Source organism: Mastigoproctus giganteus, chromosome 12 (genome assembly GCF_048544385.1).
Source record: "Mastigoproctus giganteus isolate SK-2022 chromosome 12, ASM4854438v1, whole genome shotgun sequence".
Classification (NCBI taxonomy): Eukaryota; Metazoa; Arthropoda; class Arachnida; order Uropygi; family Thelyphonidae; genus Mastigoproctus; species Mastigoproctus giganteus.
In genome coordinates, this window is record NC_143586.1 from 161,092,233 (window position 1) to 161,117,553 (window position 25,321).

The following is a 25,321-nucleotide window of genomic DNA, read 5'->3' on the forward strand; positions in this document are numbered from 1 at the left end:
TACGTATAGTATTGTGTACATAAAATGGCTGTGCTTTAATCGTTTAAAATTATGAACCATTTTCAATTCCACTTACCCATTCACCTGATGAAAAAAGTATACTACTGATGGGCTAATAACCCTCAGCTTATTTTGTCTATTGATACTATTTTATAGTTTGCTTTTATAAACTATAGATCAATATACCATCAATAGGTGAGGTTTCTTTTTTTCATAATGTGAATGAAAACATGGCACAGAAAATGGCTCCGGTATTTAAGTTAAAACGAAATTAACTTAAATGGTATAGAGGAGGAGGGGAGGTTGCTTTGTTATATGTATCTATGTTTAATGACCTCAAAAAATTTATTTATTTATTTAAAAAACAGCAGTCTGTACATTAAGGAATTATAATTTTACTGTAATATCTGCTAAACTAAGAATCTTTCTAACAGCAGCTGAAATATCACACACTTATGTAGAAATATCTGAGCAATATAGTCTGCTGCCATTTATAAATGAAGAACTATGGTGGAAAGAGCAGACTTGAACACATCACCTAGCATAGGGATGCATGGTGCCGGCTGACTTAATGTTTGTTTTGATAGCACTTGGCGCTTTTCCTCCAGAAGCTGGAAAAAAAAAAACAATATTTATCAATGAATATAAGAATTGTTTTATAAGTGGTCTGGTCTAACTTTGACTAGCTCTACAAAGTTACAGGGAAAAGTAAAATTAAAATATAGCATTCTACTTTCTGATGATGAACATCACAAAAATATATCGCCTGATATGTTGAGTACTTAATTTTATAAAACAAAAACAAGTTTATATCTTATGATAAAAGGGAAGGTGGGAACTTTTTTTCTTTACAGAGTAAATAATAAAAGCATGCTGCTGGATACTGGGACACTGATATTCTGGGAAATGAAAGGCAGATCATGCAACTAAATGAACTGACCACATGTCTCAGTTTTCTTTTCACATTCCCTATGTGGATTTTAAGAGCAAAATCCAAAAGAGCATGAAATCTTGAATGAGAATATACACCGATGAGCCAAAACATTATGACCAGTGAGTCATTATGCAAATCAAAGCAACTGCAGATGAATTACGGCAAGTTTGGGTCGGGACACGGTATAAAAACACACCTGATACTGAGCTCCGTTAATCAGTGTTACTCTTGTTTTTCAGATGGGAAAGGCAGCGGACTTAAGCGAGTTCGACAAAGGCCAAATTGTAATGGCCAGATGACTGCATCAGAGTATATCCGAAACAGCACACCTGGTGGGGTGCTCACTGGCAGCCATGGTTAGTACCTACCGAAGTAGTCCAAAGAGGAAAAACCATGACCCGCCGGCGAGGTGTTGGACGACCACTGTTCGTTGATGCTCAAGGTGAGCAAAGACTCTCCCAGATGGTACGTGGCAACAGAAGGGCGACTGTGGTGCAACTCACTGGTAATTGGAATGCTGGTGATAGGAATGTGTCACAACACAGTACATCGAACCCTGCTGAAAATGGGGCTGCGTAGCCGCAGGCTGCTCTGAGTGCCCATGCTAACCATGGTTCACTGGCAACAGCACCTGCAATGGGCCTGCGATTTTCGAAACTGGGCCTTGAGTTATTGGAAGAAGGCCATCTGGTCCGATGAATCACATTTCCTGTAGCACCGTGTGGATGGCTGGGTACATATACGAAAACAAGCCGGTGGCAGCGGTGTCATGCTTTGTGCAATGTTCTGCTGGAATACCCTGGGTCCAGTCATCAATGTGCCGGGCACTCAGACGTCTACCACCTACCTAAACATCATTACTGACCAGGTACACCCTTTCATGGCAACGGTCTTCCCCTCTGGCGGTGCTATCTTTCGGCAGGATAATGTGCCATACCACACCACCCCACCCGGATCGTTTGAGACTGGTCCGCAGAACATGAGGAAGACTTCCAGGTATTGCCCTGGCCTTAAAATTCCCCAGACATCAATCCCATCCAGCATGTGGTTTGTGTTGGAACAGCAACTCTGATCTGCGGCATCTCAACCACAAGAAACATTTAGAAATCTTGTAGTGTCCATGCCTCACCGGGTACGAGCTGTTTTGGCTGCACGTGGAGGACCAACGTCATATTAGGTAGGTAGTCATAATGTTTTGACTCATTGGTGTATCAGGCCTGGGCAAACTTTTTGGCTGAAGGCCCACATTAGGAATCCAAAAAGAAGGCGGGCCGCACGTCAAATACTATTTTTAGATATATATATTATTTGTTATCATGAAGAAATATAACATAAAAAAAATTATTCTCTAACAACCAAGAATGTAATGAGATGAATGGAACTGTTTTACATCTTTTAACATTTTTTTAATTTCAGGTGTTAATTTTGTAGTTGAGATTCTTAACTGTTTGTAAATGTTCATCGGTGATGCTTGATCGTAAAGAATTTTTATTTAGATTCATGATGGAAAATGTTTGTTCACATATGTAGGTTGATCCAAAAATAACCAACATTTTTCGGGCAAAATCTTTAAGTTCGTCGAATTTGTCCGAATTAAGAGTATTGTAAAAAATACAGATTTCCTCACGACGGTGCAATTCCCTTAAATCGGTATCACATTGAAGATTTATAATCTGAAGTTGTAGTTCACTCGGTGCACTATCAATTTCTATTGAAAATGGGTCGCGCATTATTCCAAACTTGTCTCAATTTTTCGGAAGTCGTCAAATCTTCGTGAAAAGTCGTCATTCAGCGCGTTGATAATTTCACAATATTTTTCAAATTTATCTTCTGGAATCTTCAGCAACTTCATGGTTGGAAAGTGGTCTACCTTGTTAATCAATAAATGTCGAAGGAACAACTGGAGTTTTAATTGAAATCCATTCAAACTTTTTACCATATCATGGGCGTATAAATTTTTCCCTTGTAACACGGTGTTGAAAGTATTTAAGTGTGTCACGATGTCCAGGGTAAACGCAAAATCACAAATCCAGTTATTATCAGTTAATTCGGGAAAGTCCATAATATTTTTCAGTTTTAAAAATAGAATGATGTCATCTTTAAGATCCCATACTCATCGAAGAACTTTTCCTAAGCTAAGCCATCAAATTTGGCTATGATAAGGAATATCTGTGTACTCGGATTCAATATCTTGAAGAAAATTAACGAATTGTCTGTGTTTCAAGCCCCTCGATCATATTAAATTTACTAGTTTAATAATACAAGATGTGACATGTTCAACTTTTAACACATTTTTACATAATACTTGTTGATGTATAATACAATGAATTGTAATTAAATTATAATCAGGATAATTTTCACAAATTTTATCCTGAATTTTCTTTAATGCTCCGACATTTTTACCTGTCAAACTTGGTGCTCCGTCAGTTGTTACACTTACCATTTTGTTCCATTGTAAATTATATCTTGTTAAGCATTTTTCAAATATATCAAGCTCCCGTTGTTTGGTCTTTAAGAGATTCCATTGAAAGAAGCTCTTCAATAATTTCAAAATTAGAGGTACATCCATGTATGAAAATAACTGCGCAGTATTCTTTTGGTCTTTACTTTCGTCGAGAGCTATCGAGTACCATGTTATGGATTCTAATACTGATAATAATTGCTCATTCAAATTTGTATCGATACATTCAATTCTTCTTACTACGGTTCGCCAAGATAAATTTATATTCTCAAATTTGTGTTTAATGTCAGGACATATAATTCCACAAGCTTCAGTCATACAGTCTTTAATATAGTCTCCATCAGAAAAAGGCTTGTTGCTTTTTGCAATTATATGAGAAATAACAAAACTTGCCTCTAGAGTAGCTTCTTGTTCCTTAGTTAGCCGCGTAAACACATTTTGCTGTCTAGATAAATTTTGAATCAATCCATCAGCAGTTTTCTTTCTTGCTTCCGGAGTTAAATTGGCACCGTATTCGGAATGTTTAGTAGTGAAACGTCTTTTAATATTGTACTCTTTCAACACTGAGACACTCTCCCGGCAGATGAGACAAATAGTTTTGTTATTTATGTTAGCAAAAAAAATTTTGTGCTCCGCTCTTCATTGGAGACACGGTGCTCTTGTTGAATTTTTTGTTTTTTATTCATTTTTAAAAGGGCGTAAATATTATTTTTTATCGCTACTGGCACCAAGATAATAACCGAAGATAACGCAAAAAAACTAACTGCGGGATGACCATCAGAGAAAACAGATTGGAACTGCGGCCGGTCAGCAGTCCTATCCTATTACTCCACCACTGCAGCAAAGCCCGTTGTTGTCATCACCGGTTGTCTGTTACCATAGTTTCGCGCAGTTAGTTTATAATCGCAAATTATACCATTATATAAGTGCCCGTTGGCTCGCTCCAGTTTGCGCACAATTTCAAATTCTATCTCAATTTGAACAATACAGAGATGATAAAACAATTTACAAGTCGACAAATTGTATAATGTATTAAATATACAAATTTATTTTACAAAAAGGCGTCGCAAAAGGCATAAAATAACTAAACTTTTTTCGAAAATACAATTAAAGCTCGTGGGCCGCACAAAAATGTGTGGCTGGCCGCATGTGGCCCATAGTTTACCCCAGACCTGGTGTATATGAAGAGAATACACCTAGCAAACTCTGTCAAATTAAAATTGAACTGCAGAAATGGATTTCTAGCTCCTGCCGGAACAAATAAGAGGAAGTTGTACCAGCATATTTATGCATTGACTACACATCTTATTCATCTCCATTTACTTCTGGGCAAAAGTCAACCCCTCAATGCACTCCATGTAAAACCCAGCCCAAAAAATTGCTAAATATACCTTAATTGACTCCCTATTACTCAAATATCAGGTCTAGCACTTTTCGGACTCTTTCAAATCTACAGGACCTCCCAATACTGCAATATCTTCTAAGAAATACAGCAAATTTTGTGGAACTTTTTTTCTTTCTTAAATAAAACTTTATTCCTGCAATTAACTGACTTTGATAATTTTTTGCTAATTTTAATGTGAATCACAGAGAGACACATTTAGGCTAGCTGGCCTTGCATAATTAAGCTCCAATCACATCAAGAACAAGAATCTGAGCATAAAAATTCATAACTTTTGTAACAATGAATATACGAATTTCTCAGAAATGTTTAAATGTGTCAATATTTTGTGCACCATTCTCTAACAATATTCATGATCAGCATATAAATAAAATATTAGTACTTTCATATGTTGTGGAAAGTGGGTATCACTGTATTTTTATTTGTATTGTTTATATAAGTAAATTAGCTTTTGTTACTTTATAAATTCATTATCAATAAATTTGAAAGATGCTGGCTGTGTTCCTGTTATAACATATACAGACATATGCATATATTATCACAGATATCAGGAAGATGAGAAATCATTATAACAGATGTCAGGAAGATAAGAAAAATACACTTGGTCACGATTTTATTTATTTATTTGGGATATAATAATCCAGAACAACTGTTTGTCAAAGCTGTCATCAGAGAAATGAAATGTAATTAAAAAATTCTTCAGTATCATCAAAGTTAAAACAAGAAGCTTTATTATTATTACAGTAAAATCTCGTTAATACAAACCACATACCATTCCCCTGCAAAACGATACGCTTTTCTATGTAAATATATTTGTTTATTACAAAATTTGGTTAATATGTATTACAAAGTTCTTTTTCATCCCGTGAGAAATAAATATTGTCATTTTGTATGTTTAATACAAATCTTGGCAGAGTGATCCGATTATTACCCCCCGGCCACCTGGCACTGACTTGTTAGAAATTAGTTTTGTGTAAACAAAAGCAGTTTATGGTAGCTGTGCATCAAGTGCACTCTGAAAAACATCATTCTGAAGGACGAGTTATTAACTCATCCTTCATAAATTAACAAAAGAATAAAAAGGTTTTCTAAGTTGTTTACATGCACTCCCTCGCTCTCCATGGGTCAGTTGCAAATTGTTATCCCAGTTTAAAGAGTCTTTTGCTATCGTATACAGCAATCTATTTTTTGTGGCATTTGATCTGGGCTGATGTCTTTTTCGGAACTTGTCTTTAAATTAATTTAAAATTTGTTTATATTAAATCTTAATTAGCAGTGTTATGGCAACAAAACGTAGACAGACAGAATTAAACTAAAAATTATACAAGAGGCTGATAGGATGGAAAGAAGCAAAATGGACATTGCAAAGGAATACAACATCCCTTTACCTACTTTATCTACAATACTGAAAAAGACTTGAAGTGCATGACACTGCAGCAGCGATGAAAAACAGGAAACAAATTTGTGGTGCAAAACACGAGGAACTTGAAACAAAACTTTTCGAGTGGTACCAACAAATGTGTGCATCTAATTTGCCAATATCAGGTCCAATTTTGCAAGAAGAAGCAAATTATCTAGCTCAGCAACATGGGATTAGTGACTTCAAATGCAGCAGTGGCTGGTTCCAAAGATTTAAAGACAGGAATAACTTGGTTTCGCGAAATGTTTGCGCTGAGTCTGGATTAGTCGACAAAGAAAAGGCTACAGACTGGTTGTGTTCTGTATGGTCCATCCTTGAAAAATATGAGGCAAAGGATATTTTTAATCTTGACGAGACAGGTTTATTTTATAATTTGCTGCCAAACAAAACATTTTCTGTTCGAGGAGAGTCTTATCATGGTGGAAAATTAAGTAAACAAAGACTTGCTGTTCTGTTATGTTGCAATTCAGATGGCTGTACAAAACTACGCCTACTTGTGATTGGTAAGTTTTCCAAGCCAAGATGTTTTAAAGCAGTTAACCAACTTCCCTGTGATTAATGAGTCTGGCTTGCTTGACTCGAAGCCCGGACAAAAGGATGTGAGTGCCCAGTGGGCCACTTTTGGTAAACAGAACTGGCGCTGTGGAGTGAACCAAAAGCCAGGTTATGGCGCCCGATGCGAGACGCTCATGAGACCCCATGAAAGGTGTTGGTTACTATAGACAGCAAGATGGTGGCCTTGGAAGTTGGAATCCGCTAAGGAGTGTGTAACAACTCATCTGCCGAAGCAACTAGCCCTGAAAATGGATGGCGCGTTTGGCTTATGGTCAAAGTTTTTCAGTCTTGGTTATCAAAATTAAACAGAAGAATGGCTTCAGAAAAAAGGAAAATTTTGATGATTCTAGACCGTTGTACAGTACATTCTGCTGGGACACTTAAGTTGACAAATATACGCCGTTGTTTTTACCCCCAAGACTACCAGTTTAATGCAACCACTGGATCAAGGCATTATTTATAACTTCAAGAGAGCATATAGAGCCCGTCTGATAAGGTACTTGATCCGCAACACAGAAGGACGGAACAATTTGCAGCCAAACTGGAATGTCTTGGATGCTATCCGTAATCTTGTTTTTGCTTGGGAAAGTATTACATCAAGTGTAATAATCAGCTGCTTCAGAAAGAGTGGCTTTGGAGAGAACATCATCGAAAAACACGGTCCAGCAGACGAATGTGATAGCAACAGTGAGGAATGGAGGAATTTGAAGGAGCATATGGATTTTGTTGGCAAATTTGAAGAGTTTGTGAAGGTGGATGATGAAGTTGCTACCACTGCAATGCCAACACCAGAAGAGCTGCTGGGTACCAAACAAAACGATAATGTTTTGTTACCAGTGGAAGTGAAGAAGTGCACACTGCCATCTAAAAAAGATGCCCAAAATGCATTGAACATAATAGGGAATGGCGTGCAGTAATGTTGATAAAGAAACAACTATTGCATTTGATAATGTCTATGCTATAGTTAAAAATATAGGACAAAAACTCTGCAAACAACATTGGATTCTTTCTTTAAATTAGATTAATTTATTAAAAAGTTAATGGTTTGTATGAGACATTATATTAAGATTGTAATTCTTTTTACTATGATACTAAAATATTGTATATATCAAAATATATACTGTACAATATTTTCATTTCCATTAATATTTCTTTTCTCTTAGTTTATCTTAAAAATAAAATAAAATCTTTAAAAAATATGTTATTCCTATTACTGTATTTTTGGACAAGGCATTTTATTATTTTATTTTATTCATTTATTTTTGATATTATTATTCTTCTTAGTATGAACCAAAAAACAATGGTAAAATTTTGACACTTTTGGGAGACCTCTTTATTACAAAACATGAAAATTTAAGTCCCTTGAACTTTGTATTAATGAGATTCCACTGTATTATTATTAATGGAAATTCAACTTACCTGGTCTATTTGGTTGTTGCTGAGGGGGCTGGGGATTTGTGGATTGACATTTTGGTGAACCACTTGCTGGTTTTAAGCTTTTTCCTAAACTGATGGCACTGATAAGAGTGTTTGTATCTGTCAATGAGGATGTTTGTGGTGCACTGGCTCTTTGACCTTAAAAAATAAGTAAAAAAAAAAAAAAAAAAAATTTAAATTTGGATATAAAAGATAAAATATTCAGAGAGAGAATTATATATAAGTTAACTTTTGTTAATTTTTAACTGTTTCTTCAAGCTCCTAACTAAACTGGCGGTACTAATTCAACCCATGGAATTCCAGTTATTGATTGATAAAATATTTCCATATTACATGGAGTGATTCAAAGGTAAGTATAAAAATTTACTTAAAGGTGAATTTGAATGACCTTCAAATTTTATTATTTTTATAAGACATATCACATATCTGTATATCTAATTAAAGCTCATTAAAAGAGCTTTCAAACAAGACATGTTCTCTTAATACAAATGTTGAAAGGCACGTCAGTTAACGCACGTACGAAAAGATAACTACGAATGATGAGAATAGTTTAAATAGTTTACTTTTGGAATTTAGAAGTTCAGAACAGACTTTTCCTTCCTCAGTGGGTAATATAATTTATTTTGATTAAACATATGACAGCACAAGGATATGCGTGTATGTATTCTCTCTCTAGGCAGTACCTATGGATTCTCTTACAACCAGCCATATGTTGTGTCTTGGTCTATGCAGTGTGTATTCTTGTGTATATTCTCCAATATACACAAGCTTTATTTTCTGTAGATACATCCCTCTGCAAAACCAGTCAAATGTGAGTACTGTTTGTATTGTGGGTTTGTTTTGTTGTGTTGTTTACTGGCCACTTAGCAACTAGTCAGTGACAGTCACCCAAAAAGTCACCAGCTGGTCCCTATCCCCTGCTATGTGGAGGCAGGCTATTTTCTGAATTTGCAGAACAACCTCCACAGTAATGAAGTCCTTGCAATATTCTTAACCTGAATTTGTTTTCAAGAAATGACAAGCAGTGAATTGTGGTTACTGGGCCAATGTGTCAGACAACATCTAAAGAAATTACACAAATGCTTCATATTGAAAATGTTCAGATGAGCAATGGTTGGCCAGAACCATTTAGGACAAGGATAAAGAGAAATTTCAAATTTCTTCTGGAGAAGCAGCAGTGGTGGACTTGGAAACAGCAGAAGAGTGACAGTACAAATTACTATAAAATGTATCAAAGGAACTGTACAATCCCACAATGGTGGTGCAGTTGCACTAGGTTCCTGAGCTCAGAGAGGGGCCCATAAGGAAATGAAAAAATGAAAATTACATCAAAAAAGAAATAAATACTTTACATCAAGGCCAACTTCATGGCCCTGTGGTGTTATAACAGGGCTACCACTGATCAATGTAAATAGCTATTTTATTAATAAATTCCATAGAAAAGATAAAGTTTAATTCAGAAAGTAGGAAACTTGCAAAAGCAAGTTTAATTGTACATTTGTGCTACTGGAGAAAAATTGACACCTTGAATACATGAGGCTGTGTGGACGTCACACAGCCTCGTATATTCAAGGCAAATATGAAACAACCATGTAAACATAAAACAACTCCATATTACTTGATGCTCAAGTAAGAAGGCATGAATGATACAACAATATTCAAAGAATGGCTTACAACTAAGAACAAGTGGTAGATGGTACATGACTCTCGGCCCCGGGTGCCAAGCGATTGTGACTGAGCGATTTATCTGTACTTCCAGTGCGATTTCTAGAAAGCGATTTACCGTTCCTTTTTGTCCTTATTGTTAAAAAATCTATTCATTTTATAACAGCTCTCGTAACAAAAGTCCCTGTACAGAGCAAGGAAGGAAAGCCACCTTTCTTTTTTCTCATAGTATATTACTAATACCTACTAATCTTCGCTTGGTCACACCAGGCACTGCTCCTGCCTCCCCGTGGCGGGGCCGGAAATCTTGGCAGAAAAGTCTCTCTGCCAAGGGCTAAAAGGAGCAAAGATGGACCATACCAACACTGACTCTTGTGGGATCAATGCCCCATCACATTCTAGAGAGCAGGAAGATTACAACCCTTCCTTTGCTAAGAGACAAAAGAAGGATACAGACCAGAATATCTGGCCTCATTTCCTCATTATACATTCTTTGACTGACCAGCCAGTCAGCAAGCTTTCTCCTTTTCTGATTCAGAAAAGTTTAGAGAACGTCGCTGGCTCACCAAAAATGGTTCGCAGACTAAAATCAGGTGACCTGCTTGTTGAAACAACACAGTCCAAGCATTCTGACAAGCTACTTAAATTGAAAACACTTGGAGGAACTCCTATAGAAGTGTCACCTCATGCCACCTTAAACTACTCAAAAGGAGTTATAACAGAATGGGATCTTTTACATGTATCCGAGGAAGAAATTAAACAAGAGCTTTCAGAACAAAATGTTATTCAGGTAAAAAGAATACTAATCAAAAAGGATGGTTCACTACTTCCAACCAGAAACATTATACTAACTTTCAACTTGCCAAATCCACCAACATCTGTAAAAGCCGGATACTTGAACTGTCATGTCCGACCGTATATACCGAACCCAATCAGATGTTATAAATGTCAAAAATTTGGACATTCACAGACAGTATGTCGAGGGACTGCTGTATGTGCTTCATGTGGATCTAAAGATCATACCCATACCGAATGTTCTGCACAAATCTTACAGTGTCCAAACTGTAGAGGCAATCATTCCGCTTACTCCAAAGACTGTGAAACATGGAAAAAAGAAAAAATGATTCAGAAGTATAAAACCGAGCACAAAGTCTCCTACCCTGAGGCAAAGAAACAAATATCACCAACTCCAATAACACGCTCATATGCAGCAACTGTCCAACAGCATAAACAGATAACTGTTGTCACCACCACTACCACTTCAGTTCAAACCAACGTTACAATCCCTCCAAACATATCTATTTCTGATTGGGCTCGCTCAATCCTAGCTCCATCGGCAAAATCATCTTCAATTTCAACTTCTAATCAAGCCATAAATACACCTGTTACAATTCCTCCAATGCCTTCCACGTCACGGCCAACCATAAATACTAAAAACATAGATATAGATGACAAACTTCCTGTCCATGATCATATGGATACATGTGAAAAAGAAGTCCTGGAAGAACCAATCTTAGAGATACATGCTGAGGAAGAGATGGATGTTCGCCCAATCTTTCCCAGAAAAGAGAAAAAGCCTGAGCGATCCAAGCAAACGCCTACTCGTAAAAAGTCAGAAACAAATACAACTACAAAGCCAATATAATGCGCACAATAATACAGTGGAATTGTCGAGGTTTCCGCAGTAACATTGATGACATTCGCAGCCTAATCGACAAATATCACCCTGTAGGTATATGTCTTCAAGAAACTAACCTAACTCCCCAAGTAAATACAGCAGTGAACCGTTACGGTACCTATAGACAAGATCGATGCCTTTCCTGTGGAGCTCATGGTGGAGTGGCAATTCTAATTGACTCCAAAATTCCATGTAAACGCCTCCAACTACAAACATCTTTGGAAGCAGTTGCAGTACGAGTCTCAATCCAGTTTACTTTTTCACTGGTCTCACTCTACCTTTCCCCAAATCAAGAGTATGCATATTCAGACCTAGAAGCATTAGTAACCCAGCTACCACCCCCGGTCTGTATCATGGGAGATTTAAACGGACACCATCCCATGTGGGGATCCCGTCACCAAGACAAACGGGGTAAATTGATTGAGAAATTATTGGAAGAGCAAAATCTCTCTCTCCTTAATACTGGAATTGAGACATACATCCATTTGCCCACTGGAACAGCCTCTGCAATTGACATTTCCATATGTTCACCTGTCCTATATCCACTGATTGAATGGACAATCTTGAAAAATCCTCTTAATAGTGACCATTTTCCAGTGGTCTGCAAAATATTAATAAATGATGTTACACATCACGATGGTGAAAAAAGATGGAGGTTTCATAAAGCTGACTGGACAAAATATAAAACAATCGCAGCAATGGATGAACAAATAATCACCACTCAGCCCATAGACAATGCTACAGCTCATGTCACAAACCAAATTTTAATAGCAGCTGAAGCTACAGTTCCTCGGTCATCTGGAAAATATCATAAACACGACACAGCGTGGTGGAACGAAGAATGCAGGATAGCCAAAAGAGAGAAGAATAAGGCTTGGAATCTCTTCCGAAAGTATCCCATTTCCATCAACCTCATAAATTTTAAGAAAGCTAGAGCCAGAGCTAGATATATCCAGCGTAAAAGTAGAAAGGATTCATGGATACGATTCGCCTCCACAATTAATAAAAATACAGATACCCGTGTCATATGGAACAAAATCAGAAGACTTAATGGGAAATTTCTTTCAGTTCCAACTCCACTAATAATCTGGAATGGACAGGAAATAACTAACTCCAAGGAAATCGCAAACTTACTTGCAACTACTTTTGCAAATATATCAGCAGTATCGGCATATACCCCATCCTTTCAGAAAACGAAAACTGTAGCTGAAAAATACAGACTAAACTTTAATACCAGACAACAACTCCCATATAACCAACCTTTCAACATAGAAGAATTGCAAAAAGCTCTGGCTAAGTCTAGGAAGAGTGCAGCAGGACCTGATGGAGTTCACTATGAAATGATCCAACAACTTAATCAAAAATCCCTAAAGGCTTTGCTTATGCTATACAACAGAATTTACATGGAAAACTACTATCCAAATTCCTGGCTTCACTCCACTGTAATTGCCTTTCCTAAACCTGGCAAAGATCATACGATTCCCACAAGTTATCGTCCAATAGCACTAACAAGTTGCCTTGGGAAAATCCTCGAGAGAATGGTGAACAACAGATTAACCTGGTTTTTAGAAACATATAATGTACTTAACATAAATCAATACGGTTTTCGTAAAAATAGATCTTCTCTAGATCCCATGATAAAAGCAGAAGCAAATATCCGAAATGCTTTTCTAAGGAATGAGCATCTAATAATGATCAGTCTCGACATAGAAAAGGCCTTTGATACTACCTGGCGATACGGCGTTCTTAAAGATCTCCACAGCATTGGTTTGCGAGGCAACTTACCGCTCTTAGTAAAAAATTTCCTGAAAGTCAGAACCTTCCAAGTAAAATATCAAAACAATCTGTCACAAATATATTCTCAGGAAGAAGGAGTTCCTCAGGGCTCAGTACTGAGTGCAACCTTGTTTTCAATCAAAATAAATTCTATTACAAAAGACTTGCCAAAAACAGTGGAAACATTCCTATATGCAGATGATGTTACTATTTCGTGCCATTCACAAAACATGAAAATGATTGAAAGGCAGTTACAAAGCGCAGTAAAAAAAATAGAATTATGGACTAAAAACAATGGCTATAGAATATCACAACAAAAAACAATGGCTATACATTTCTGTAGAAAGCGAAAAATGCACCCAGATCCAGAAATAAGACTAGAAAACCAGCTGATACCGCTAGCAAATAGTATACGTTTCCTTGGCCTCATTCTAGATAAAAAACTTAACTTTTTGGATCACATCAAATGCCTCCGAATAACCTGTCAAAAAAAACTAAATATCCTCAAAGTTCTTTCTGCAATGAAGTGGGGAGCTGATCGGTTCACACTACTTCACCTATACCATGCTATAATCAGATCAAGACTAGACTATGGAGCCCCTGTGTATAGTTCTTGTAGACCAAGTGTCATCAAATGGCTCGATTCCATACATCATAGTGCCTTACGAATCTCCTTAGGGGCATACAGAACATCACCAGTCCAAAGTTTATATGCAGAGGCCCACGAACCCTCACTATATCTCCGGAGGCAAATGCTGCTATTAAACTATGCAATTAAAATCCGAAGTCTTCCTCATCATCCTACTTGGCAGTATCTTTTTAACCCACAGTGGGAAATTCTCTACAACAATAAACCTACAGTAAATAAACCAGCTGGAATACGACTAAAAGAAATAGTTTCAAAATGGGGCCTAAGTTTTGACAACATACATGAGGATAATAGGATAAGTATTCCACCATGGTTCACTTTCACGCCTAACTGTGACACTTATTTCCAACAATGGGGAAAAAGCACTCTTGCAAATGTCAACATAAAACAGATGCATGCAGCCCACTCATCACAGTTCCCTGAATACCTTCATATATATACAGATGGCTCTAAAACAGACACCAAAGTTGGTGCTGCAGTGGTATTTCCACAGACTGTTATCTCACAGCAACTCCCAAACCAATGCAGCAGCTATTCTGCCGAGCTATTCGCCATACTAATGGCCTTAAAATACATAGCAACTTCCCCGCATCTGAAACATCTCATATACACAGATTCATTGAGTGCAATACACGCTCTGCAACAAAGGCAGACTCCATCGCATCCCATTCTTCATCAGATACAAACTCATCTTGTGAAACTCAAAAGTAAAATGAGGCAAGTAAAATTCTGTTGGATTCCAGGACATACAGGCATTGAAGGTAATGAAAGAGCCGATAGAGCAGCAAAGAATCCTACAAACACAGACCTAAAGCTTTACAAAGTTCCACATTTCGATTACAGGCCTATTATAAAAAAAATTCTCCATACTCAGTGGTCACAAATGTGGCAAAATGAATCAAATAATAAACTGTTTCAAATAAAACATGAACTTCAGCCATGGAAATCGAGTCTTCGTAAAAATCGGCACGAAGAAGTCATTTTAACGAGACTGCGCATTGGACATACTCATCTCACGCACTTTCACTTACTCACCAAAGCAAACCCCCCGGAATGTTTTCACTGTTCTTGTCAACTCACTGTAAAACATTTCCTCATAGAATGTCCACAATACCACATGGCGCGACAGTCAGCCTTCCATCTCCCTATAAATTTCCAAGATCCTCTGACCTTATCACAAATCCTAGGCGATAACTCCAACATTGAAAATATATTCACTTATTTAAAATTAATAGGATATTTTGACCAGATATAAATCACATTTAAGGAATATAAACTTCCTTGTCACATAAACATTAATAGATAGGCGCAATATGGCCAAAGTTGCTTTTGCGCCAAAAAACCCTACAACAACAACAACAACAACATGACTCTCATCAACCGGTGCAATACCACCACTTTGCTTATTGGAGATTTGAAGTGGTGGAACCCATGTTTAGTCTCCAGAGCTAAGTTCCGGTCAGCCCTTCCCTATCTCTTCCATCATGCAGTATGACTGATGACTTTTGAGCTAATGATGGACATCATGGCAAGATCCAATCTTCCTTACATTTCGAGGGTACAGCTCTAAAATGGTGTTCACAGGCCGGCCACTAGTTAGTACACTGGACCGAATCTATTAGTAACTCTTTAGGAGGCATCTGGATCAGCTAGTACTAGCTCTTGCTATCTCTACTCTGCCAGATAGTGACTAGAGGGAGTCCGAGTAGTGTGTATGCAGGGGGCATTGTCGAGGCCATGTTATGTCAAGGATCTGGGTATATTCTTACCATGTGTACGCCATATCCAAAAATTTCATTACTTCATACAGCATGTCCCCCCCCCCCACTTTTTTCTTAGTATTGAATACACCACTGTGAAAAGATCTGGGACACTTAAGTGTCCCAGATCAATTCTAAATCTCAATTCTTCTCGTTGTCTCAATTCTAATCTCAACGATGTCCATTTCCACTTGCAGTCTGCCAAACCCCATGTACTTTTTCTGACAGAATCTCAGTTATCGGTTGATTCAACTACTGCTGATCTCAGTTGCCCAAATTATTCGCTGTATGATTCCTTTTGCATCAAAGTTGGTACTTGTGCGTATGTCTGTTCCGATATTCCCTGTCAGAGACTTGGTAATTTGGAATCTCCTCCTTTCGATCTTTTCTGGCTTAAAATCTCTCTACCTCATTGTGTCAAATTCATCTGTTGTCTCTACCATTATCCCAACTCCACTAATCACTTGGAACTCTTTGACTTCCTCTCTTTGCAACTTGACTTTCTCCAGTCCAACTTTCCTAACAGTGAGGTAATTTTCCTTGGTGATTTTAAGGTTCACAACTCCCGTTGGCATCCGTTTTCTAGTCACACCGACCCAGTTGGTCGAGATGCTGAGGCTTTTGCAATTACTAATGACCTTGCATAGATTGTTCATTTACCTACAAGAATACTGGACAGTCCTAACCAAACAGTCAACACGCTTGATCTTTTTCTCACAAACAACCCTTTTAAGTACATGGTTGAAGTGAGTGATCCTTTAGGCACCTCAGATCACAATTTGGTGATTGTCTCTTCTCCAATGGAGCTTTTATCTCAAGGCTATTCCCAACCTAGTGTTGTTTGGCATTACAAGAATGCAAAATGGGATAATCTGCGAGATTTCTTTTCTTCTTTTCCTTGGTCGGACTACTGTTTCAAAACTTCTGATGTCAACATTTGCTCAGATCGTGTCAGTGAAATTATTCTAGCAGGAATGGAATCCTTTATTCCACACTCCACTTTAAAATCTCGTCGTTTATCTAAATCTTGGTTTTCCAATAAATGTGGGAAGGCTGTTCAAGAGAAGGTTGCATATTGTAATTGCTTGTTTCCAATTCTTCACTTTCATTTCTGCCTATGCCAAAGCTCGCAACAATTGTAAAGCAATTATTAATCAGTCCAAACTAGATTTTGAACAGGATAAGAGTAGAAAACTTGCTTCTTGCCCTAATGGTAGCTGAGCTTTTCTTGGCAAAGCTATTGGCTGCAACTTTTTCCCATCTCTGCTCCCACCTCTGTCAAAATCAGATGGTTCTGTTGTCACTTCAGCCAAGGATAAAGCTGACCTGCTAGCATTCCATTTTTCTTTGAACTCATGTATTAATGATCTTGGTAAAACTCCTCCCACCATTCCCAACATGCTCCATTCAATTTTTTGGGAACGAGAGTAGCCTTGTTCAGGCAAAGTTTTTATGGCTCCAGCTCATAGAGAAGTTTTTTATATTTTTTCTGTTTTATTAACTTAAATTGGCATATTAACTTATTTTCTAGAGTAGCTTTATATTCCTAGTTACTACACTTAGTTTAATTTTTAACTTCGATAGAGATTTTGTAGGTTTTTACTTAGTATCGGTAAGGTATCCAATCCACGTGTTTTACAAGTTTTGCAGCTCCGGCAAATGCAAAGTTTTTAGCTCTATTTAGCTGCTTTATTGACTTGATTGTTATATTAAATTATTTTCTATAAATAGCTTATAGACCTAGTCAAGAACCTTGGTTTATTCTGAATTTAGATAGCGAGATTTTGGAAGTTAATTAGTGTTACTTAGTGTACGTAGATTTACCATTTGTTACTTGCCACCATTATTATACGATACAACGTTGTATCCCATACTAGACAGCATTAGCTTAGTATAGTATATAATATTATCAATTAATCAGTAAAATTTATTAAACTTGTTACACTTCATTGTCAATTAAATTGTACTTTTTTAACTAAATACATATAACGACTTAGATTTTACAAACGTAACATTATTAATTAATACATAACTTGATACGGAAGTTATATAACAAAACTTAGAGATAATATTCGATACTGAAAAAAAAAATATATATATATATGGATATATAGTGTTATAACTGCATTGGGATATAAGTTTAGGGTTATAATTTTGTATTGAAATTGAATCGAAATCATGACTCGGACCAGAGCATCAAAGCAAAAGGATCAAGCTAATGGCAGTGCTATGCCTCAGGTTAGAACTGAGGGGGGGCAGTTGCCCTTGGAATCACAGCCTTTTAAAATGCACTGCTTGTTTGATGTGGAGCAATCAGGTATATGATATTGCCAATGGGAATGTCTTTGTGTATGCATGATGTAAGGAATGTGAGGAAATCAGGCAACAACTCAGCATTGTTATAGGCCTATATGAGAGCTTGATGGACAGGGTGGATGCCCTCGAAGGATCTAAATTGAGGGGCCCACCAAGCTCTCACTGCCCACATCAATGCCAGAACTTGCACTTGATAATCACGCAACACAGAAGCAACCCCCAAGTCGGTACCTCTATTGTCAGGGAAACGGGGAACATAGTGTGTAAAAAGGATAGGTGGAACAAGACCAGGGTATGTCTGCCAGGGAAAAAGGTTGATGACGTTGTAGAGCAGATTTCATCTTTTGAGGGCACAAAAGGTGATGTTGTTGTACATGTTGGAACTAATGCCATTAAGAGTAGGAAACCGGCGGAATTACTTAACAAGTACAGATCACTGTTGAAAAAAAGCCATGAATTAGGGCTGAATTTGAAAGTATCTGCAATTCTGCCCAGACATGATAGGAGGGAGTATATGATGAGAGCCTTGTCGATCAATTCGGCCCTAGAAAGACAGTGCAAGGATCAAGGGGTAGAAATTTTTTCACCCTGGTCTGTGCTTGTTAATAGGAGAGACTGCTTCGATAGTGATGGGATACACTTAAATAGAAAGGGTGAAATATTTGCTGATGCTATCGAGGCAGTGTTAGGTGGGTTGCAAAACTGCTAGCTTAGGGGGATACAAAGTTATTACCGAACTAATAGATTAACAGTAGCTGCTGGCAGAGGTAAAAGTGATTCTTGCACTGCTTCTACTGGAATGAGCAGCAGCCTGGAAAACAAGATGCAGGGTATTTCAGAGACTGCTGGGAGTCATTGCGGTACAAGTGAACACATGGGTTGTGTTAGGGTAGCTAAGAATAGGAACAGGTGCATGTACACTTGCATATACACAAATCCTAGGAGCTTGGTAAATAAATTTGATATGTCTAAGAATATATAAATTCATACACCGACCATTGAATAAAATTTAAAATTTAATATGACTACAATCTTTACAAAAAAAAAAAAAAAAAAAAAAATTTACAATAAACTATTACGGAATGCTAAAAACTGTAATAAAAAAGATCATTTACAATAAAATTTGCTAAAATATAAAACATTAAAAGCGCTAAAAATCTGAAGCTTTCGGGAGCGTCAGCTCCCTTCTTCAACAGTGATATAACTTCCTGCAAGATCTCCTTAAGTAGCAGGCTCACGGTACCTCCACACGTGGTATTTCTCCACGTGGTTCTATCGGCACATGGTCAGAACTGGAAACGGAAATGTCTCGGGAACATGGCAAAGAAAATCGTTCATCCGACCTTAATATAATTGTTTCAAAGATAGGATTAATACGTATACCTCTATCTCTGTTTATTGTATTCCTACTGGATGAACTAATCCGTAAACCCTCGAGCCATTTACGCTCCCAGTATCCATGTGCACGCCAAAATAATATCGTCCTCCGGGGAGATTTGATGCTGCTTCTCCCAAAAATGTTCGGCCACAGCAGACTTGTTGTATTCAGCGGTTCTTGTGGCATTTAAATGTTCCCCCAGACGATCCCTGAGCCGTCGTTTTGTTTCCCCCACATAACACTCCCCACAATCCGGGCATTCTATTCTATAAATCACTCCACTACTAAGATCTTTTGGTATGCGGTCTTTGACCTGAGACACAGCTGTGCACAGCCTCCGCCCAGGAAGCTGTACACAGTGTGTCCCATAACCCCGTAAAATTCTTGCCAGATGTTCAGTAAGGCCCGGATAGTAGGGGATGTATGCGGTGGCTACCGGAACGAACGTCTCCCTACGTTCGGACACTCCTCTACTATATCTATCCAGGATCCTCTGGGGGTATCCGCACTTTCTAAGTTCTGCCGTGACACGATTAATTTCTTTTTCTTTATCCTCAGAAGTGGTACAGTGTGATCTTACTCTGTCAAATAAAGCTTTTGCAACACTATTCTTATATTGTCCAGCTTGTGCTGAATTGAAATGGGTGTATTGACCTCTACACATGGGTTTTTTAAAAACTGACGTCTTAAGTCTAAAACCCACCCTGGAGATCAATACATCCAAAAATGACAGGGTACCACCCGTTTCCACCTCTGAGGTAAATTGTATAAATTGGGAGAAGCTATTAAGCCAGCAAACGGCATCATCCTCCCTCCCCTTCTGGACCAGGGCAAAGGTATCATCAACATATCTTCTCCAATTCCTAATAGGAAACGAACACCCACTAAAAACCCTACTTTCCAACTCCTCCATGGCCAGATTGGCCACGGTGGCACTAATGGGTGAACCCATGGCAGTACCGCGAACCTGCTTATACATAGTTCCTTGAAACAACATGGTAGTACTAGCTAGACATAATTCTACCCCGGTGCAAATGTCTTCCACATCGAGAAGTGATCTATTACCAAGGGAGGCATCCCTGGTCAATGCCATTTTTACACAATATACTGCATGACTAATAGGAATACATGTAAATAAAGATATAACGTCAAAAGAGATCATGCTCTCATCATCATTTATAGTCAAATTCCCCACAAAATTCACAAACTCTACTGTCTTTAACAACATATTCGGACTGCCCCACTATGGGTGCAATTAATTTAGCCAAGTACCCTGATATGATAGCGCATAGGAAGGACTCCCTATAAATGAAACTATAGGTCTCAAGGGCACTTCTGCCTTATGAATTTTTGGCAGTCCGTAGAATCGCGGGAGTTGACTACCTGTAGTGTGTAATGACCAGTAAGTCTCCTTGGAAATCTTCTCCGTGTTCAACCAGGATTGTATCAGTTTATTGACTCGCCGTGAATTTTGTCACCTCGCAGGTGCCTAGTCTCCAGCCACTGCAATTTTCAGAACTTAAACCTCTCTTCGTAAGAGGATCCCTTCATTCCCCTCACCAATCTTGTTGCCCTTCTCTGTACATGTTCAAGCAAATCTACATCCTTCCTAAAATGAGGCCTCCAGACCTGTACACAGTTCTCAAGCCATGGCCTGACCATTGCCTTATACAGAGGGACAATCACCTCCTTTTCCCCGCTAGCAAAATTCCTGTATATCATTGACAAAACCCCATGACCTGCCCTGGCAGCCTGTCTGTATTTCTCAGAAAACTTCATATCTAACTGCACAATTATTCCCAGGTATTTTTCATTTTCTACCACCTTAAGTGTAGTACCACACAGTTGGTACGTTCCTCTGGGATTACTTCTACCCATATGCAGTACTTTGCAATTGTCAATATTAAACTTCAGTTGCCACTTCTCAGTCCATCTTCCCAAATTTTCTAGATCCTCTTGCAGTAGCACACTGCCATTACTTTCATTAACAACTCTCCCAACCTCTGTATCATCTACAAACTTCGACACTAGGCCTGATATACCTTCATCAATATCATTGATAAATATACAAAACAACAGTGGACCCAACGCCGAACCCTGTGGGACTCCAATAATAACATTAGTCCACGAAGAGCAGTGCCCACTGAATACCACCCTCTTGTCTTCTCCCACTCAACCATCCTTTTATCCATCATATCAACTTACCCTTAATACCATTCTGCTCCAATTTGTACAGTAGTCTTCCATGCGCAACAGTGCCAAAAGCTTTCCTGAAATCCAAGTATATGATATCAAAATTATTTTTTGCATCTAGTTCCTTTGTGACCACATCATAATATCCAATCAAATTTGTCACACAAGACTTTCCCTTAACAAACCCATGCTGTGTCTGAATTATTGCTGCAGTCTTGTCTAGATGATCCTGCAATGCATCTTTAACCAGTGACTCTATTATTTTACCTGAAACAGAAATTAAACTAACTGGTCTGTAATTACTCGTGTCACTCTTTGATCCCCCTTTGTGAATTGGAGATACATTTGCACATCTTCAGTCCGTGGGGACCTTCCCTGAGTCCAAGGATGCTCTCATAATTATGGCTAAGGGTTTTCTTAGTTCCTTTGCCGCCTCTAATATAACTGGATAGATCCCATCCACCCCAGGTACCTTCCTTATGTATAACTTCAACAATATTTCCTCCACTTTGCTCTCAGTTATTACAAAATCATTTAGCTCCCTGTTAGCATTTGATAAACTTCTGGCACTCTCCTCATTGAATAACTCCTCGTGTGTGAATGAATGTAGATGCAAAATACTCATTCAGTTTATCATCTACCTGAGCACGATCATCGATAGTCAACCCATCTATGTTGAGTGATCCAATCTGCTTCATCCCTTTCCTTCTAGAGTTTACATAAGTAAAGAATTCTTTGCTGTTTCTCTTAGCATCCTTTGCCAAAGATTTCTCGTAATCTGCCTTTGCCTGCCTAACCTCCTTTGTGACTTGATTACAGACTAACTTGTATCTACCCAGGCTTCTGTGTCGCCTGACTATTTATGTGCATCCCATGCATTTTTCTTCTCTGCCACGAGTCTAATTAGTTCATTTGACAACCATTCAGTCCTAAACCTTCAACAATATTTCTTAATAGGTATGAAACGTTTAGTAGCTTCCACGATTAATTACTTTGCTTCCCACTTAGAATTTGCTGTTGTTGATGATCAATTGATGATGTTACCAACATCATCAGTTGATCCCACTGTACAGAATTTAAAAACTGTCTGAGACCACTGTACTCACCTTTACGGAAGCAAAAACCCTTTCCTTTACCCCTGATGGTAATTATATCTTTAAGTAAATCCCACATCAGTACACTGTGATCACTGCCACCTAGTGGTTCCTTTATCTGCAACTTCTTAATACATGAATGATCAGCGCTGATAACCAGATCAGGAGTGTTATCCTCTCTGGTTGGGTCTCGAACATGCTGCTGCAGAAAACAATCATCCAATAAATCCACAAAAGTCTTACTAGTGTGCGAGTGACCAATCTACAAGTTCCCGTCAATATCTGGGAAGTTAAAATCCCCCATTATAAGACATTCTGATTTACTAGCCCACTATTTCTCTGTGCAATTGTTCACTGTACTCATTCGAGTCATTAGGCCTATAATACACTCCTACTCTTATTTTTGCTTTCACAGTGCTTATGTCACATCAAACTGACTCAACCATCTATATCAACTGGATGCACTTCTTTTGATATTATGTTTTTCTTAATTAACAGCATAACCTCTCCTCCCTTCCTATCCTATCTATCCTTTCTGTACACATTGTACTCCACAAATTCCAATTCTGCATTCCTAATATCAGTGTAACATCACGTCTCTGATATCCCAACAATATCTGCCTTTGATATCTTGACCAACACTTCAAATTCATAAAATTTATTTACTATACTTCTAGCATTGGTATACATGCACCTATTCTTATTCTTAGTTACCCTAACACATCCCATATACCCACCTATTTCACGATGACTGCCATCAGTCCCCCAGCACCCCTCACTCCAGGCCACTGCTTATTCTAATAGAAGTAGTGCAAGAATCGTCTTCACCTCTGCCTGCAAGTGATAAAAGAAACAGAAAGGTGTCTTTCCTTTCTAGGCCTTTGCTACTTCTTGTAGAGCAAATGAGCTACTCCAATAGAATATGAGGAAAATGGTATTCAGAACAAAAAGGAATCTGTGTATGGCAAAAGCAATTTAGAAAGTTCGCTTTAATGAGTGCGCCGAGATCGCTTGGCCATGAAATTTTTGCATCAGGGCCTCAGTCTCATTGATTCCCCAAGCAATCAGGGATAATTAATTTGGTGCAGAAATCTCATATTGGGAGAAAATATATAAATTTTTAATTAGTTTCAAGGTCATGGTTCTATTATTTCACACATATTGTCTCTTTCCCTATCATTTTAAAAGTGTGGTGGTGCCACCTGGCTGTATTAATGGGTAACTAGCTCAATTAATAAATAATTTGTAATAATATTGTTTCATTAGCTAAGTATACATGAATGGCTACAACGACAAACTTCGACAGTTGTTTGTTTGTTTGTTATTTGGTTTTTAGGAGCATTAGCAACTAAGGCCATATTGCTCCGGGGATATGCGGTGGTCATTCTCTGACCTTTCCGCATCCTCCGTATTTGGTGGGCACGGGCTCGAACCCCGGTCTAATCAAGAAGCGTGTACGCACTGCTGCTCCTGCCCACCTGGCTACAGAGATGCCACTTCGACAGTACTACTTGTGCCACGTACAGAGCAAAGTTGAAGGGCTGTTTGAATCTTGGAGTTAAAAATGTAAATAACTTAAGAAAAACTTGCTGGGGATATCCAAAAACTATCCAGTCAAATAGATGGGTTGGGTTGTTGGTCTGTTAGTGGATAGCTTGCTGAGTATATATTATTCAGAAATTGAAGGACTATATATATAACTAAAGTTTCACATAGGATAACATTAGGTTGACCATCTTGTCACGGCCCCAGGTGCCAAGCGTATTTTGAGGCCAAGCGATATTCTTGTGATTTATAGAGCACTCTCGTTAAGTAATTGAAGTTATTTCTTTTTTAAGTTCCTACATTTCTATCAACAGTCTTTCTTTAAAACCAGTTCTATACTTGAAAGCCACAAGTTAGAACATAGAAAGGAAACACACCTTTCTTTTTTTCTATATTTCTAGTTCTACTAGTCAACTAACACTTCAACTGCTTGGCCTCCAAGAATCATTACTCCTGCCTCCCCATGGTGGGGACGGTAACCTGGGGGAAAAGTTATCCTCCAGGGCTAAAAGGAGTAACCATGGATATAAACGACTATCCACCTCTAGGGCTTTCAAACTCAGGGCCAGACAAACCCAGTGATGATGACTTGAACCAAGCGTAAAGGCTCTGAAGAGAAGTGCAGTGCAATGAGATGCCAGACTTTCTGGTGATACACTCTCTCTCCAACCAGCCTGTCGGCAAATTATCACCGTTCATTATCCAAAGCCATTTGGAATCCATTGCTGGAACACCAAAAATGGTTAAACGACTGCAATCCGGAGACCTCCTTATTGAAACAGCCAACTCCAAACATTCTGAGTGGCTGCTCAAAACAACGATATCGATGGGCTACCAATATCTATTACTCCACACATCTTAAATTCCTCGAAAGGCATCATAACAGAATGGGATCTACTTACAGTATCTGAAGAAGAATTAGTTCAAGAACTGAGTAATCAAAAAGTAATCAGTGCCAAACGCATAATGACTAAAAAAAGATGGAATCTCGTCGTCACAACTAGAACAATCATTTTAACTTTCAGTACCCCAGATTTGTCATCCTCAGTAAAAGCTGG

General features: G+C 38.2%; 1 protein-coding gene across 1 annotated transcript in view; it reads right to left on the minus strand.

Moving 5' to 3' along the window:
* Nucleotides 1-396: 396 nt before the first annotated feature.
* The window catches only part of MED8 (mediator complex subunit 8), a 73,571-nt gene continuing 48,646 nt past the window's right edge, over nt 397-25,321 (minus strand). The window contains exons 6-7 of the mRNA XM_090386967.1: nt 8,192-8,347; nt 397-611 (exon numbers count right to left, since the gene is read on the minus strand). Coding sequence (XP_090243093.1) covers nt 535-611; nt 8,192-8,347 — 233 coding nt within the window. The 3' untranslated portion in view covers nt 397-534. The remainder of the gene's footprint in view (nt 612-8,191; nt 8,348-25,321) is intronic.